At 35.3% G+C, this 17908-nt stretch overlaps 1 protein-coding gene across 1 annotated transcript in view; it reads right to left on the bottom strand.

Moving 5' to 3' along the window:
* Window positions 1-17908, bottom strand: part of LOC150104973 (uncharacterized) — a 103679-nt gene that overhangs the window by 66937 nt on the left and 18834 nt on the right. Inside the window, exons 2-3 of the mRNA XM_090396083.1 lie at window positions 16332-17520; window positions 10881-10990 (exon numbers count right to left, since the gene is read on the bottom strand). Of these exons, the coding sequence (XP_090252209.1) occupies window positions 10881-10990; window positions 16332-17003 (782 nt within the window). The 5' untranslated portion in view covers window positions 17004-17520. The remainder of the gene's footprint in view (window positions 1-10880; window positions 10991-16331; window positions 17521-17908) is intronic.

The raw sequence follows: 17908 nt of genomic DNA, 5'->3' as shown, positions 1-17908 counted from the left end.
TACTCCTTCTTTTCCTTGATTGTAATTGCCTGAATATAACATTTTGTATTTATTGCTCAGAAAGATCTCACTAGTTTTTGTCTTTTTTGTTTCAGTCACCCCTATTATGTTGATCTGGTACTTATCTAATTCCTCCGCTAGCTCCATTTCTTTGCCATTCAGGCTTCTTACGTTGATAGTACCGATCTTTAACTCTGGTGATGTTGAGTTGGGGTTTGTTTTCAGATTTGTTCTAATAGCTGACTTTTCGCTGTTCGCCCTGGTTCCCTGGCGAAAACAACGGGGGCCTTGCTTAACCGGGCGACGCCCCAGCCGGCATGAAATTTTGTCATGTTGTACCATCATTCTATATTTTGGTTTAACCAATAAGAATACAATTTGGTCGGCTAAAATCGCAAATTGCCAGCCCATCCTCGTCCGTTCAGTATCCAAGTAGATACCCAACAGGGTACACCACGAGAAGGCGAGGATTGGACATTAGGTCAGAAGCCCTGGTCGGTTCTCCGCATTCCTTTAAAGGCTATGTGGAGGTCTCCTCTCAGTTATACAGCTTTGACCCTTAAGCACCCCTGATATATATATATATATATATATATATATATATATACACACACAGTTTTGAAAGAAGTCAACATACACCATAGTGTGATGAACAGACAGCCATAGCATCCACCTTAATCAGATGTAGGACCTCCTCTCACTGCAACGACTGCAGCAATCCTACACGGAATATATTCCACATACATATGATAACAATCAATGGAAATTCTGAACCATTCTTTCTGTAGGCACAATGAGGTTCTGAACTGCTGTAGGGCGGACATCTCTTGACCTCACCTGATGCTCCAGTTCATTCCACAGATGTTCACAATAGGATTGAGATCAAGGCTCTGTAGAGGCTAGTCAAGTGTGGTTACATTCATGTCCACAAACCATGCAGTCACAGCAGCAGCCTTATGACACAGTGCATTGTCTTGCTGAAAGAGACAATGGTCAGCTCCGTATAAATCCCACAAAGTAGGAAGCATTGCATTGTCCAAAATATTCAGATACCTCTTGGAGGTCAATGTTCATGACATCATAAACACATGTCCGAGGTTAAACCAGGAAACAACAGGACCACACCGCCACCTCCATATTTCATAGTTGGGATTATGCACTCTGATAAGCAATGTTCACCGAGAATCCACTACCCACATCTGTTCATCTGCTTGGTAGATGGTGTAGTATGATGATTCATTGCTCCATAACACAGCTTTCCAAGCTTCCGCATCCCGCTGTACACATTCTTCGCACTACTGAAGACAATGCTGCATGTTGCTTTGGATAATGTGGGGCTTGTATATTGTGGTCCTACCATGGAAATCTCCATCGTGAGCCTCAGTTATGAATGTTTTTGTGCATAGTCATGTTCCAGTCAATGCCTGGAACTCTGCATTCATGTCAGCTGACGAATAGTAGTTTTTACATATTATCCTTTGAAGCACCCTACAGTCACGTTCGATGAGTGTGGTGGGTAGTCCACTGCAGGTAGCAGTTGCAGCTGATTGCCAGTGCTTCTGTCTCAGTATGGTATCAACGATTGTGGATCTGAGATAGTTATATTTGTCAACAATTTGCTTAACAGATAGGCTTGGCATCTTATCACAATACCTCTTTCAAACTCCGTCAGTTCTCTTTGCTAGCCATTTCATTTGGACACAACTGCACTGACTTGGGAGCATCATGTTTCCTCCAATTTATACTAGCTACAAACATGCGATGACTTTGTCCATGGAGGTGTCCATGGGCAAAGCATCGCTGTGTATATATATAATATATTATATTATACTAGGGGGCTCTGCCCCCTGACGCCTATGGCACCCAACACCCGAGTTCCGGATGGATAGGCCGGTTCTCCTTGAATTCTGATGACTCGAATTTTGAAGACTTGAAAGCCCCCCCCCTCCGGTGCCCAATCCCTCAAGTTCCAGGCTGGTAGGCCAGTTCTCCTTGAATTCTGATGACTCAAATTTTGAAGACTTGAAAAGGGGGGGTTCTATCCCCCCCTGGTGCGTGTGGCACCCCCCCCCCCAAGTTCCAGACTGGTAGGCCAGTTCTCTTTGAATTCAGATGACTCAAATTTTGAAGACTCGAAAGGGGGTTCTGCCCTTTATATATTTTATATATATATTATAAAATATATAATACACATATATATATCACAAATGGTTAAGCAGTAAAAGATTAGAAGATGAAATAGAATATAAAAGAATAAGAGCCATAGCTAAAAGAGAAGTCAGAAAAAGACATAGAGAATCATGGAATAAATTTGTTTCTAATTTAGAACATGATTTATATAAAATAAGACCCAATGTATATAAGATTTTGAAACACCTAAATGCAGATACCAAAGAAAACATAAAATTAAACACTGAATTGAAATTAGAAGAATTTCTAAATTACTACACAGAACTGTGGACAGACAAATATTTTAAAAAAGACAACTGGCAAACAATTAACGAAAATGAAAAGGAAATAACTGAAGAATTAGAAATCAGCCTGAAAGAAACGGAAAATCACCTGGAGAAGATAAGCTAGGTTCAGAACTATATAAATACGCAGGAACAAGATTCAAAGGAAGACTCTTATTATTTTTAAATAAAATTTACTCAACTGGTATCCCCCCAATAGAATGGAAAAAAGCAATTGTGATTCCTATCTTTAAGAAAGGTAATAGAGATGACCCTAAAAACTATAGAGGTATCAGTATACTAAATTCATGTTACAAAATATACAGCAGAATCTTAAATAACAAACTAATGAAATATTCCGAAAACTTTATTCTAGAGGTACAAAATGGATTTAGAAAAGGACGATCATGTATAGATCCAGCCTTCTGTCTAAAATTAATAATAGAGAAAAGAAGAGAATATAATTTAGAAACACATATTGCATTTATTGACTTTGAAAAAGCATTTGACAAAGTTAAAAGAAACATATTATTTAACATATTAAAAGAAAGACAAATACCAAATAATATCCTAAAAGCTGTCACAAGTATATATGAAAATAATCAAATACAAATAAGATTAAATCATCAGCTATCATATACAAGAGAGATAAACCAAGGGGTCCGACAGGAATGTCCCCTCTCAGCAACTCTTTTTAATATCTACTTAAATGAAATAATAATAAAATGGAGTAAAAATTTACATCAAGGAATTAAACTTTCACCTACAGTTAACTTAAACACTCTCCTCTTTGCAGACGACCAAATAATAATTACAAATTCTGAAGATAACTTACAGAAAGCTATTTTAAATCTAAATGAGATATCCAAAGATTATGGTATGATAATATCAACGGAAAAATCAAAAACTATGGCCTTTAAAGGACAAGATCCAGCAAGAACTAAAATAGTATTAGAACAGGTGAATTCATTTAACTACCTAGGATGTATGATCACTTATGAAAATGAAAAAGATATAAACATAAAAATTGCAAAATATTTAAAAATAACAGGAGTAATTAACTCTATATTTAAACCAAACCTAGTTCAAAAACAAACCAGGCTAAAAGTATACAATACATTAGCCCTACTGGTCTTAATGTATGGAAGCGAAATCTGGACAATAAAACAAAAAGACAAACAAAGATTAACAACAGCAGAAATGAAGTTTATGAGAAAAACTGCAAAGTATACCCTATTTGATCACAAAAGAAACGAAGATATTATGAAAGAATTAAACCAAGAACCAGTAATTGAAAAAATTAAAAAATATAAACATAGATGGATGGAACACGTTCAAAGAAGGAAAACAGAAAGATTACCAAAACAAGCCTTAAAGTACAAGCCATTAGGAAAAAGAAAACCAGGACGTCCTCTGAAAAGATTCAACGATGACTTCTAAGGCCGGAACAGGCCATACTAGGCCTAAATCCTTGATACGTATGATGATGATGATGACTGTGGCCTGTAGCACTTTGGTTGGTACTTTTCAGCAGTTTGTTACAGTGCAAGTCAGCTTCTTTTTTTTTCTCTCTCTTTTGGTAATGAGCAGAATTACTGCTTAGGTTTGGATAAGAGTATCAAGAGTATATAAAGCCAGGCCTCATGCACTCACAGCTCACAAAAAATAAAGATAAGGAAATGGTAAACACAAGAAGAATGAAATTACTTCAATATTGAAAAGTTCTAAAGTAATATTTTGGATGAATGGATTCTAAAACAGTGACTGTGGTAGACCATGCTGCTATTTTGGTAAACATTTTATATGTACCTTTTAGCACCACTTACATAAATAACGAGAACAGAATGACCTAAATCTAAATCCCAACTCATGGCAAACTGTCACTATACAGCTGCAAAGACAAAACTTCAACTGAAATTACTATTGCTATACACTTTGTGACCAAAAGATTTCGAAGTAGTGTTATATTTTTAGGACCTTACTTTACTATTTCTTGACTGCAGTCTGAATAATATATTGTTTTTTTTAAGGTTACATGGTGATCAGCACTCATATTTGTAAATTTAGGGACATAAAAACACACGTGTTGAACAGATTATTTTATTAATTACTAATAAAATAAAACTTGACGTTTAGACCCCTATATCGAGGTCATCATCGGAAGAATACAACTGTATAAGGAACCAAGCTACATGCTCATGCCCTGTATACTGGTAAACTAAATCTACGTAGTTAATAAATTCTTTTTCCTAGCCTGACCTCTAGTGAGTGACAGTTTTGATACTCTTATCCAAAAAATAAAATAAAATAAAATAAAATAAATTAATAAAAAAAAAAAATATATATATATATATATATATATATATAAATACAACTACAATAAACTGCTAAAGTCCTCATGTATTAATATTCTTCTGGATAGTTCTGATTGTTATAAAATGATTTCTTTCAGTTGCTGTTGAATGTTACAAACACTTCACCAGGTAGTCTTCTTGTAGTGGGATTTTTCTAAAAAATACACAACATTTCATTAATAAAATTAAAAACATTACACTCAACGACCAAGATTTATTAGTCAGCTTTGACATAACTTCCCTTTTCACCAATGTCCCGATCAATGACACGATCTTGCTCCTACAGAACATATTTCCACATGACATCACAGCCCTCTTTGCCCACGTACTCCGCTCTGGATATTTCGTGTGGCAAAACAATTTTTACCTTCGAAAAGAAGGTACAGCCATGGGCTCACCACTTTTTCCCCCAATAGCTAACTTTTATATGGAAGACTTTGAGCAACGTACTCTAGAGACAGCATGTCTAAAGCCCAAAATTTGGCTCAGATACGTCAATGATATTTTCGTCATTTGGTCCCACAGCCACAAAGCTCTAAATACATTCCTTAGCCACCTAAACAAACAACGCAAACTTATCCAATTCACTATTGAAATGGAAAAAAAAAAAACTCTCTTACTTTCATAGACACACTTGTCGCACGTCTTCCCTCTGGCTGTCTCTCCTTCTCAGTTTACCGCAAACCTACACATACACACAGGCCAATACATACACAAAAATTCTTACCACCACCCAACACAAAAACTAGGTGTCATAAGCCCCCTTAAACACAGAGCCCTAACTATTTGTTCTAATGAACAGGCTGTAAACCAGGAATACAAGATCATCAACCAAACATTTATCAAAAATGGATACAGTAAAAAAACTATTTACAAGATCCTCCATAAAGATACCAGTAAGAACAAAAAAGATTTCAAGAATGCTATTGCCATTCCTTATGTTTAGAGGCATTTCTGAAAAAATAGACAGAACACTTCGCAAATACAACATTAAAACCACCTTTAACACCCCAAATAAGTTAAGACACCTACTCAGTTCTTCTAAAGATCCTCTTCCACACCTAGCACACCCAGGGGTATACAAAATACAATGCACATGTAACATACCATACATAGGGGAAACAGGGCGAACTATCCCGATCAGACAAGACGAACACAAGCAACACATTAAATATCTCCATTTTGGTAAAACTGGCCTTTCTGACCGCGCACTCCAAACATACCACAGAATTGACTGGAAAAATACCAAGTCCCTACACCGCACCAAAATCTGGTTTGAGAGAAAATTTAAAGAGTTATGTGAAATGCTCAAACACAACCCAAATCTCAACAAAAATGATGGCCTAACCATTTCAAGAATGTGGAGGACCCATCTACAACCTGTATAACAACCTAAACTAGCCTTAGAAAAATCCCACTACAAGAAGACTACCTGGTGAAGTGTTTGAAACATTCAACAGCAACTGAAAGAAATCATTTTATAACAATCGAACTATCCAGAAGAATATTAATACATGAGGACTTTAGCAGTTTATTGTAGTTGTGTTTATTTATATATATATTTTTTTTTTGTTTTGTTTTTATTTTTAAATTAATTTATTTTATTTTATCACTCAAGCTAGGAAAAAGAATTTATTAACTACGTAGATTTAGTTTACCAGTATACAGGGCATGAGCATGTAGCTTGGTTCCTTATACAGTTGTATTCTTCTGATGATGACCTCGATATAGAGGTCGAAACGTCAAGTTTTATTTTATTAGTAATGAAGTCAGTCTTTGTCCCAATATGAATAATATATTGGGACAAATGTGGTATGTTATTCTCCAGTAATTAAATTCATTCATTTTTGCAGAAATACAATAGTAATGATAGTAATAATAACGAGCCTCCATAGCTCAGTTGGTATAACCCTTTGGTCAGAGAGACATGGGTTCGATTCCTGTCCAAGGAGCCTTTATCTGGTCTCTTTTGACTAACGGTGAGTTAGCTGGTCTCATACGGAGGTAGGGGGTTTTTCCACCCGGAAACTCAGGGTTTTCATTTTACAGACACCGGGAGGAATAGGGCTAACCACCTTATCTTCGAAGCGGACGCAGTTTCAAATCGTAATAGGACATGCCTAATACGAACATAATGAGCCCCCTAGGTCTACGTGAAAGGAGGAGTAATAATAACATTAAAATGATATTCATGGTTAGTACTTATTAATTTGGAGTACATTTAGAACTACCTGAAATTTTTTGCACCATTCTGCTATCATTGTAGGCTGTTATGACAACTCTACATGCTGTGAGTTAAGGCTTATAGACGTTTTTCTGAGAGTTCAATGCCAATCTATGCAATTTACAAAAACGGAAAATCACAAAAAAGCAGGTTGATCGTGATTGTTTTGATTTATGGCTGAAGCAACTAAGGCTATGAGGCCAGCGTATCGTGTCTATTTATTTGCATGTATTCTTATGGCTGGTTTGCCTGTTTAGGACAAATCAGCCCGTCTTCACAGCCCAGGTCTTTCCAACAGAAGGGCATGTGTTGACACTGATTGAGTTACAAAGGCTCTCAAAAAAAAAAAAAAAGGCAGGATGAAAATTATTCATGTTACTTCCAAGCCTCCATGGAGTCCAAAGATTTGTGAGAGGATGAACACTCACAGACCACAATGACTATCATATCTTGTCTTGAATATGTTCAATGCACTCACCAACCACTCCAGCAATACATTTTGCTGTTTCCTTATCACCAATACAGCCAAATGACCAAATATATGCACAGAAGTCCAAATGAGGCCTAATCAATGCCTTACACAGTTGAACTATCACCTTCTTATCCGTACATTCAGTGTTCTTCAATTATAGCAGCAATTTTTTTGGTAAACCTTTATATTTTAACAACATTGAAATGACATTTTCATTCTTCATCTCAGAGCACCAACCTATTCAAATTCTCTTGAATAGGTTCAAGAAAATTTCAATTCAAATAATGAATTCAAATATTGTTGTAACAACGTTTAATTCAATTTGAATTCAAATCCTCGTGTAACAACACACAACTTTCTGATCTGACATTGCTCTTTCTAATTTAACATCATTAGCAAATAACTGAATATCTCCTTTCACACTGTGATCTACTGATATACAAGTTAAACAATAGTGGTCCCAAAACAGAACTCTGTGGTATCCTACTTGTCACCTTCCTTTTTTTTGGAACATTACACCTACATACACAACTTGTTGGCTATAGGAATGGCTGACTGATAGGAGTCAACCTACCAAATGCCTATCCATCCATTTCTACTCAATTTTGACAGTAATTTATCATGCAGTACTTGATCAAATGCTTTAGCAAAAATCAATAAATCATGGTGTAAGAATTTCCTCTATCTAATACACTAGTCATCCTATTATAAAATGTAACCAAGTTACTATCGCATGACCTTCCCTTAACAAATCCATGTTGCTCTCTCTCTCAATTGAAAGACTTCCATTTTCATAAACCCAGGTTTGTAGTCTATCTCTAACCAGCCTCTCTAACACCTTCACCACTACACGTGATATATGCACTATAGTTTGACACTACTGACTTGCATTCACCCTTATGCAGTGGCACTATTTTTTCTTCTTTTCACTCTACTGGGAGTATTCCTGTTGCGAGATTTCTGTTGTTCAGCAGAAGTGAGGCAACAGCTCTTTCACATTCCTGTAATATATGTGGTGATATTCCATCCATCCCCCTCAGTCTTATTAACATCAAGGTTACAGTCTTATCCCATCCTAATTTATGCTCACACACAGACCTACACGTTTTATCATGTAGCATTCGGAACCGAAATCCTATGGAATAGATTGGTTACTCTTTATTTTGTAGAGTAACCAACCTTATACATGCCTTCTGTAGAGGTATGTGTTCACAGGGCCAGTTTGCCTGTTCTGGGGGGACAAAAAAACTTGAGTTTCTGGATGAAAAAACTCCTTGCCTCTGAATGAGACCAGCTAACTCACTTTTCGTCAAAAGAGACCAGATAGTTCCTCACATCACTGACGGGAACTGAACCCAGGTCTTTCCAACCAAAGGGCTTTGTCTATACTGACTGAGCTACGGAGGCTCACAAGGTTACAGCACCTGTTATTTAAATATTATGAATAATAATAAATAATATGAAAATGAATTCCATTCTTGAAATGTCAGTCTTCTGTCCTCCTCCTCCTTACTGATATTCAAAACTACTCTTAACCTCACATGAAATACTCATTGTACATTTCCACATCTTTAACAGATGAAACTCGTGTTCCATCTCAAGCAACTATGGTGTGTCTTTCATGTTCAACCTTTCTTCTATTAGCAACATAACTGTAGAATTCTGTAGGGTTTTGTTTTACTGCTTCAGTTAATCTCTTTTCACATGACAATTTCTCTTTCTTTACTACATTCATCACCTTATACTCATGCTGCTGTGGATTACTCTGTTCTTTATATCTTTTCTATAATGTTCTCTTTATCCAGGAGCACCTATATAATTCCATGATTCATCCATTTTACTCCTACTTTGTTTATTCTTTTGAATTTTAGGAATACAATCTGACATTGTCATAAGTAACTGATTCCAGACCAAATCCCAAGGCACTACTGATTTCTCTCCAATTCAACTGAGTCACATTGCACATCACCAATCCATTTCCTTAATTTATCATAGTTCCCCCCCCCACTCTAATTTCACACATCTCTCATGTTCCATGAAGCTTGCACTTACCTAGTCACTCCTCATATCAAAACCACATGATCACTCTCCCCAAATGGTGGAATCGAGGTGACATTAACTCTAACACCTGAATACCGTGTATTGCTTCAACTACATGCTACATAAGACAGCTGTCATTAAGTAGCTCAAGGAATTCAATCTCCTTACTCACACGATACTTCTTGCTTCCAGTCAATGTTGTCAAGTCACTCATTATTATCACTCTCCTGTTGCTCACCAGTCTGAACATTTCAGAATCATCTCCCTCTGCATTCCCTGGCCTGTAAAATATCAAAAATTTGTGCTAACTGCAACCTTGCATCATATAATCTCAAAGCATTATGATTACCTCTTCCTTCAGGACACAACTCTTCTGAAATCATTGGTAATATCCAACCTCCTCTTTTACCTTTTCTGTCTTCTCAAAAAAAAAAAAAAAAAAAATGCTATAACCATCACATTCTATTCCCGTGAGTAGGTCATCCTCCATTAATGTCTCACTGACACCAATGATTTGTGGAATGCTTAACTGGATCATGGCCACAAGCTCTGCACTCTTATTCCCAATACTTCTTGCATTGGTGTATAAGCAGAGTAGCTTTATTTTGTCCCCTGTCTTTCCCACAATTTCTTACCCAATCATTCATCCTTTAACTCTGTTGCTTCCATGACCATTCCTATCAATCTTCCTTTGTCCATTATCTCACAGTCACAGTAATGCTTGAAATCTAGTTTTCATTTCCTTCACTGGCTACACACTTTTCTTCTCTCATCAACAATCTACCCAGCTTCATACTAATTGCTCTCACTCAAATACATACTATCTGCAGCAAATAGCCCTCTTCTGCATTCAAATTCCTCTCATACATCCATAAACTCAGCTCCTCTGTTCTTACACATTCTAGCTAACATGCCATTCATGATTCTTGGCAACATTGTGTTGATGAGAAGAACTAGTAATATATTAGGTATCTTCTGCAACAATCAGGGGAGTTGGCAAGTATGATTATGGTACTTATTTTTATTATTATATTAATATTTCTGTATGTATCCAAATTTCAGTGGCATATGAATCATGGAAACAGCCACAAGTCTATCCTCTATATATGATTGTGTGTATGTACACCCTCTCTCTCTGTGCATGTGCAATAATTGCTATGTGACAGTTGTGGGCATATAATTATTAATTTTCTATTGAAGATAGAAAATGGATATAATTCCGTGCTGACATAAAAGTTGTATCTAGTGCAAGACAAGAATGCTAAGATTAATCCAAACAAAGCAAGAAAGAACAATACATCATTTAAAACTGCCAGAAAAACTACAATAAATAATACCTCAATGGACTAGATGATGGATTCCAAAATACAAAATCGAGCATTGTCATAGCTTGTCTTTCAGGTGGCTGAAGTCCACGTTTATAGTGCCTTCTCTTCAGAACAAGTATCTATAAATGAAATAAGAGAATCAAATTTAAACTCCACTTATTTGAAAATAATCCTTACAATGTACAAAGGATATTCCTCTGCACTGTATGTTAATCTCTCAAACAAATTAACACAGACTAATCATGATCTATTTCCATCCAATTATAAAATCTGTCAATCTGTAATCTGCGTAACCTACACAGTCTGTTACTGTTAAGAGAACTGTTTATATTATTGGCTTTCAAAAATATAAGATGTCAAAATGATATGTTCTTCAAAACCACACATTGGGCATCCTTTCACAGGATCAGATGGAAAAAAATGATTAGGCAGTAACACGTGTTACAAGTCTTATACACTGTGTATTTTGTAAAAACAATTTAATATGTAAAGAAATTTAGAATTGATTAAAAATTATGAGCATCATATTCAGGGAGAGAGCAAAAGAACTGGTTAATATTCAAAATGTGAACACAAAGAATGAGTGAACAGCATCAGCTTCCACATACCTCATTTGCAGGCTGTGTGAACAAGAGAAAACACTATTCAAATTCTTCCAGGGAACCAAATGTAATTGTGTAATTCAAAATTAATTTAAAAAAATAAAATAAAAATAAATATCGTTTCTTAGCTGAATAAGAAACTCAAAGAGTTTCATGCCGAATATAGTATAGTAGAAACTATATAAAGTTTGGCGATTCAGAGCGTAAGCAAATACCTGACCAGTTTCAACCTTTAGTGAGGTCTCATCAGTGAGTAGGTAGACCTAGTTAACATCAAGTTTGTAGCGAACAGAACTTACAACCCTTCTATGAGTATTGCCGAGAGGTGTCCTAATAAATTATTAGATATATGAAGAGCCAAAGGCTTCAATTCGGCGATATATGACTTGTTTAAGTTAAGGGATATTACATCCCATATCGTTTCTTAGCCGAATAAGAAACTCAAAAGAATTTCATGCCGAATATAGTACAGTAGAAACTATATAAAGTTCGGTGATTCCAAGCGTAAGCAAATACCTGGATACTGCAGCAACTGACCCTTAAGTTAGTGCAAGCTGAGGCAACTCATGTCAAAGGTGGAGCAAGTTCCGATCACTATTCTTGATATTTACTCATAATGTGAACTTAGCTCCTAGGAGCTGTATTACTGTTCTACATTATGAGAGATGTTGCCAAAATGAAGCTTTTTGCTCTTCATATAATTAGTAATTTATTAGGACACCTCTCGGCAATACTCATAGAAGGGTTGTAAGTTCTGTTTGCTACAAACTTGATGTTAACTAGGTCTACCTACTCACTGATGAGACCTCAATAAAGGTTCAAACCGGTCTGGGTAGTGACCTTCTCTCATAATGTTGAACAGTAATACAATTGTAATACAACAGTAATACTAATTGCTCGTCGGAGCAATTAGCTCCTAGGAGCTAAGTTCACATTATGGGTAAATATCAAGAATAGTGATCAGAGCTTGCTCCACCTTTGACATGAGTTGCCTCAGCTTGCACTACCTTAAGGGTCAGTTGCTGCAGTATCCAGGTATTTGCTTACGCTTGGAATCACCGAACTTTATATAGTTTCTACTATACTATATTCGGCAAGAAACTCTTTGAGTTTCTTATTCGGCTAAGAAACGATATGGGATGTAATATTCCTTAACTCAAACAAGTCATATGTCGCCGAATTGAAGCCTTTGGCTCTTCATATATCTAAAAATAAATAAAATTTATGAACAATTTATGGCAATTACTTTCCATAACTTGGAGACAGGCATGTAGTCAGTTCAATTAAGATTAGGGGATAACACAAGGTTTGCATGTTTCAAGGAATATGCAATCAAATTTAAATCTACTATAGTGCAAAATCTTTGTCTGATCCCAAATGAACTCTATGTCCAGCATTATTGGGATCATCTAAAGATTTTGCTACAGTATATTTAAATTTAATCATCTATTCCTTGAAATAAGCAAATACTGCATTGTCATCCTAATCAAACAGACTGCATTCTAATTACTTCTCAAAACTTCTCCAAGTTTTAATAAATAAATAAATTTGTTTAATAAATTTGTTAAAATATTAAAATATTCTGATGCAGATTGTAACCAACTCGATACATCAGAAATCAGAGTTGAAGAAGCATGCACATCATCCAGTTTGCATGAAAGTACTATTGCAACTATTGAACAAGATAACAAGATGCATGATTTAAGTGAAAAACAGGAGAAGATTTAGTTGTAGTTGACCACGAAACTAACACATTGTTAGTCTCTGTAAATTTAGAAGATCCAGGTGAATGGGAAAATAGTGATGAAAAATTATGAGTTGTTTTAATTGAAATGGGGCCTGTACAAAAGAAAAATATAATATATCCCAGAGATACATATGGTCATAAATTTGGTGACACATATTATAATAAAAAAATGGAAAACGGGGAGCTCGTGCAAAGAACATGGCTCATTTATTCCGAAACTTTAAATTCTTAAGGATACCAAGTAATTTTATAAACTTGGTTTTTTTACTCCTTCTCCCAAGTAAGCAAAGATTTTAATAATACAGAGCTTATAAGTATTTTACCAGAACAAGTTACCATAAGGTGTTTTAACCTTATTAAATAAAAATCTCAGGAGAAGATAAATGTAGAAAGTATTTTACCTTTGGTATGATAAACGTTAAAGATACCAAGCTATTTTAAACCTGGTTTTACTCCATTTCCCAAGTAAGCAAACAGACAAACAAGTCAAGTTTGCACCTGCAAGTGTTGCAAGCACATCTCCTCCAGGAGATGTGTTTTGCATTATGGGTAAATATTAAGATTAGTGATCAGAGCTTATTCTACTTTTACCATGAGTTGCCTTGGTCTTGCATTATGTACAGGGTCAGCTAGACTTGCAACACTTGCAGGCACAAACTTGATTTGTTTGTCTGTTTGCTTACTTGGGAAATGGAGTAAAACCAGGTTTAAAATAGCTTGGTATCTTTAACATTTATTATACCCAAGGTAAAATACTTTCTACATACATAATGCTATATGCATGCAGGCATGCAAACATAATGCTATATGCATGCAGGCATGCAAACATAATGCTATATGCATGCATACATACTGCTATATGCATGCATGCATGCATGCATACATACTGCTATATGCATGCATGCATGCATACATACTGCTATATGCATGCATGCATGCATGCATACTGCTATATGCATGCATGCATGCATACATACTGCTATATGCATGCATGCATACATACTGCTATATGCATGCATGCATACATACATACTGCTATATGCATGCATGCATACATACATACTGCTATATGCATGCATGCATACATACATACTGCTATATGCATGCATGCATACATACATACTGCTATATACATGCATGCATACATACATACTGCTATATGCATACATACTGCGATATGCATGCATGCATACATACATACTGCTATATGCATGCATGCATACTGCTATATGCATACATACTGCGATATGCATGCATACATACATACTGCTATATGCATGCATGCATACTGCTATATGCATGCATGCATACTGCTATATGCATGCATGCATACATACTGCTATATGCATGCATGCATACATACTGCTATATGCATGCATGCATACATACTGCTATATGCATGCATGCATGCATGCATACATACATACTGCTATATGCATGCATGCATACATGCATACATACATACTGCTATATGCATGCATGCATACATGCATACATACATACTGCTATATGCATGCATGCATACATGCATACATACATACTGCTATATGCATGCATGCATACATGCATACATACATACTGCTATATGCATGCATGCATACATGCATACATACATACTGCTATATGCATGCATGCATACATGCATACATACATACTGCTATATGCATGCATGCATACATGCATACATACATACTGCTATATGCATGCATGCATACATGCATACATACATACTGCTATATGCATGCATGCATACATGCATACATACATACTGCTATATGCATGCATGCATACATGCATACATACATACTGCTATATGCATGCATGCATACATACATACATACATACTGCTATATGCATGCATGCATACATACATACATACATACTGCTATATGCATGCATGCATACATACATACATACTGCTATATGCATGCATGCATACATACATACATACTGCTATATGCATGCATGCATACATACATACATACTGCTATATGCATGCATGCATACATACATACATACATACTGCTATATGCATGCATACATACATACATACTGCTATATGCATGCATGCATACATACATACTGCTATATGCATGCATGCATACATACATACTGCTATATGCATGCATGCATACATACATACTGCTATATGCATGCATGCATATAGCAGTATGTATGTATGCATATAGCAGTATATGCATGCATGCATATACTGCTATATGCATGCATGCATACATACATACATACATACTGCTATATGCATGCATGCATACATACATACATACTGCTATATGCATGCATGCATACATACATACATACTGCTATATGCATGCATACAGCAGTATGTATATAGCATATAGCATATAGCATATAGCAGTATGTATGTATGCATATAGCAGTATATGCATGCATGCATATACTGCTATATGCATGCATGCATACATACATACATACATACTGCTATATGCATGCATACATACATACATACATACTGCTATATGCATGCATACATACATACATACTGCTATATGCATGCATACATACATACATACTGCTATATGCATGCATGCATACATACATACATACTGCTATATGCATGCATACATACATACATACATACTGCTATATGCATGCATACATACATACATACATACTGCTATATGCATGCATACATACATACATACATACTGCTATATGCATGCATACATACATACATACATACTGCTATATGCATGCATACATACATACATACTGCTATATGCATGCATACATACATACATACTGCTATATGCATGCATACATACATACATACATACTGCTATATGCATGCATACATACATACATACATAATGCTATATACATGCATGCATACATAATGCTATATACATGCATGCATACATAATGCTATATACATGCATGCATACATAATGCTATATACATGCATGCATACATAATGCTATATACATGCATGCATACATAATGCTATATACATGCATGCATACATAATGCTATATACATACATATATGTATGTATATATAGCATTACATAATTCAGCATATACTCTTTACTATACTGCAAAAGATCTTAACCTTAATAATATAAAACATTACCTCATCATCTTCCACTATTTTTTTCTTTTTCTTTCTGGTTGTTTTACAGACTCTTGTTTTATCATTTTTTTCAGAATTTCTCAGAGATTTCAGTACACTGCTATCACCAGAATCCTTAGTCTTTCTACCCTTTCTTTTTGAAGATTTTCTGGAATCTGTATCTGCAGTAGTTTTTCCATGACTTTTTAAAGATGTATCAGCTTCAACGCATGCTGGAGAATCCTGATTGGCATTTTCTGCTATTGAAAGGACAACTACATGTGTAGCATGTGCACTGTTATCTCTAGTTTCCAATGAGCTTAAGTTACTGTTCTCAAATAAAGCCAGATCAGATGACAATGCCTGGACACTGTCATTGCATACAGTCTTCTCAAGACTGGATATCTCTTGACAAGTGGATTCAATAAATGCATCTGATGATTTTTGTAGTGCATTCTGTGGGATCTCTGTTTGCAAATTCTGACTGGTTTTAGCATTAATATTGCATCCTGTATTATTTTCCAAAGGAAGAGCCTGCTCCAGTGGAACAGGCTCTTGTGGTCCCAAATTAGTTTTACCATTCATCTGATATTCAGCATTATTTGTTGTTGTAATAGCAGTTTCTCCATTTTGTTTGGAATTTTCAACATCAATAGATAAACTTGAATCAGATAAGTCTGCTGTTTCTGGCATAATTTTTTCTGTTGATTTTGGGAGAAACTCTTGTGGCTCCAAATCAATTTTATCATTAGTCTGGTATTTAGCATTATTTGTTGTTGTAATGATAGTTTCTCCATTTTGTCTGGAAATTTTAGCATCAAGAGAAAAACTTGAATCAGGAAATAAGCCAACAGTAGCTTCTGATGTAATTTTTTTTGTTGATTTTGAGACAGGCTCTTGTGGTCCAAAATTAGTTTCAGCATTATCTGTTGTTTTAATGACAGTTTCTCCATTATGTCTGGAATTGTCAACATCAAGTGGTGAACCTAAATCAGGAGATACATCAACAACCGCTTCTGGGGCAAGTTTTCCTGTTGATTCTGCTATAAATGAACGTGCAATACTTCTTTCTAAATCAGCTTCCAATGGATCATAATTACATTTTGTTAAAATGGAATGATGTATGCCATTTTTATCCTTATGGGAGTTGACAAATTTTAGCTCATTTGTTTCAGAAGCCGAAACAACTCTAACTTCCGAAGATTCAGTTCTGAAACAGTAATTTAGAAAATTCATTAAGCTGATAAAATTATTCATTCATTATGCATTTGTTATAATTATGTATTTTCATGATTATTAAAGTAAATAATTACTTTCATTCCATGAAAAATTAATTAACATTATGTTAAAGGCTGAAATAACTGTTTATTAAAGAGAATTAAAGTGATTAAAAACACAATCAAAGATAATTGTTTTTTCTAATTTCTGAAATGTGTTAGGTAGGCAATGTTATCACTTTCATAAAAATTACAGTATCATCTCTGATGACGAAATGGTCCCTTAACAGATGATTAGGGGACCATTTTTTATGTACAAGTAGCAACAACATATAACAACACAAGCAAACTAAACAGGATGACTAGTTTCTAATATATAAG

Source organism: Typopeltis vanoorti, chromosome 7, assembly GCF_054136105.1.
Source record: "Typopeltis vanoorti isolate ZY-2024b chromosome 7, IOZ_Tvanoo_1.0, whole genome shotgun sequence".
Lineage (NCBI taxonomy): Eukaryota > Metazoa > Arthropoda > Arachnida > Uropygi > Thelyphonidae > Typopeltis > Typopeltis vanoorti.
The sequence above is the reverse complement of the archived record's forward strand: the minus strand, read 5'-3'. Positions and strand labels throughout refer to the sequence as shown.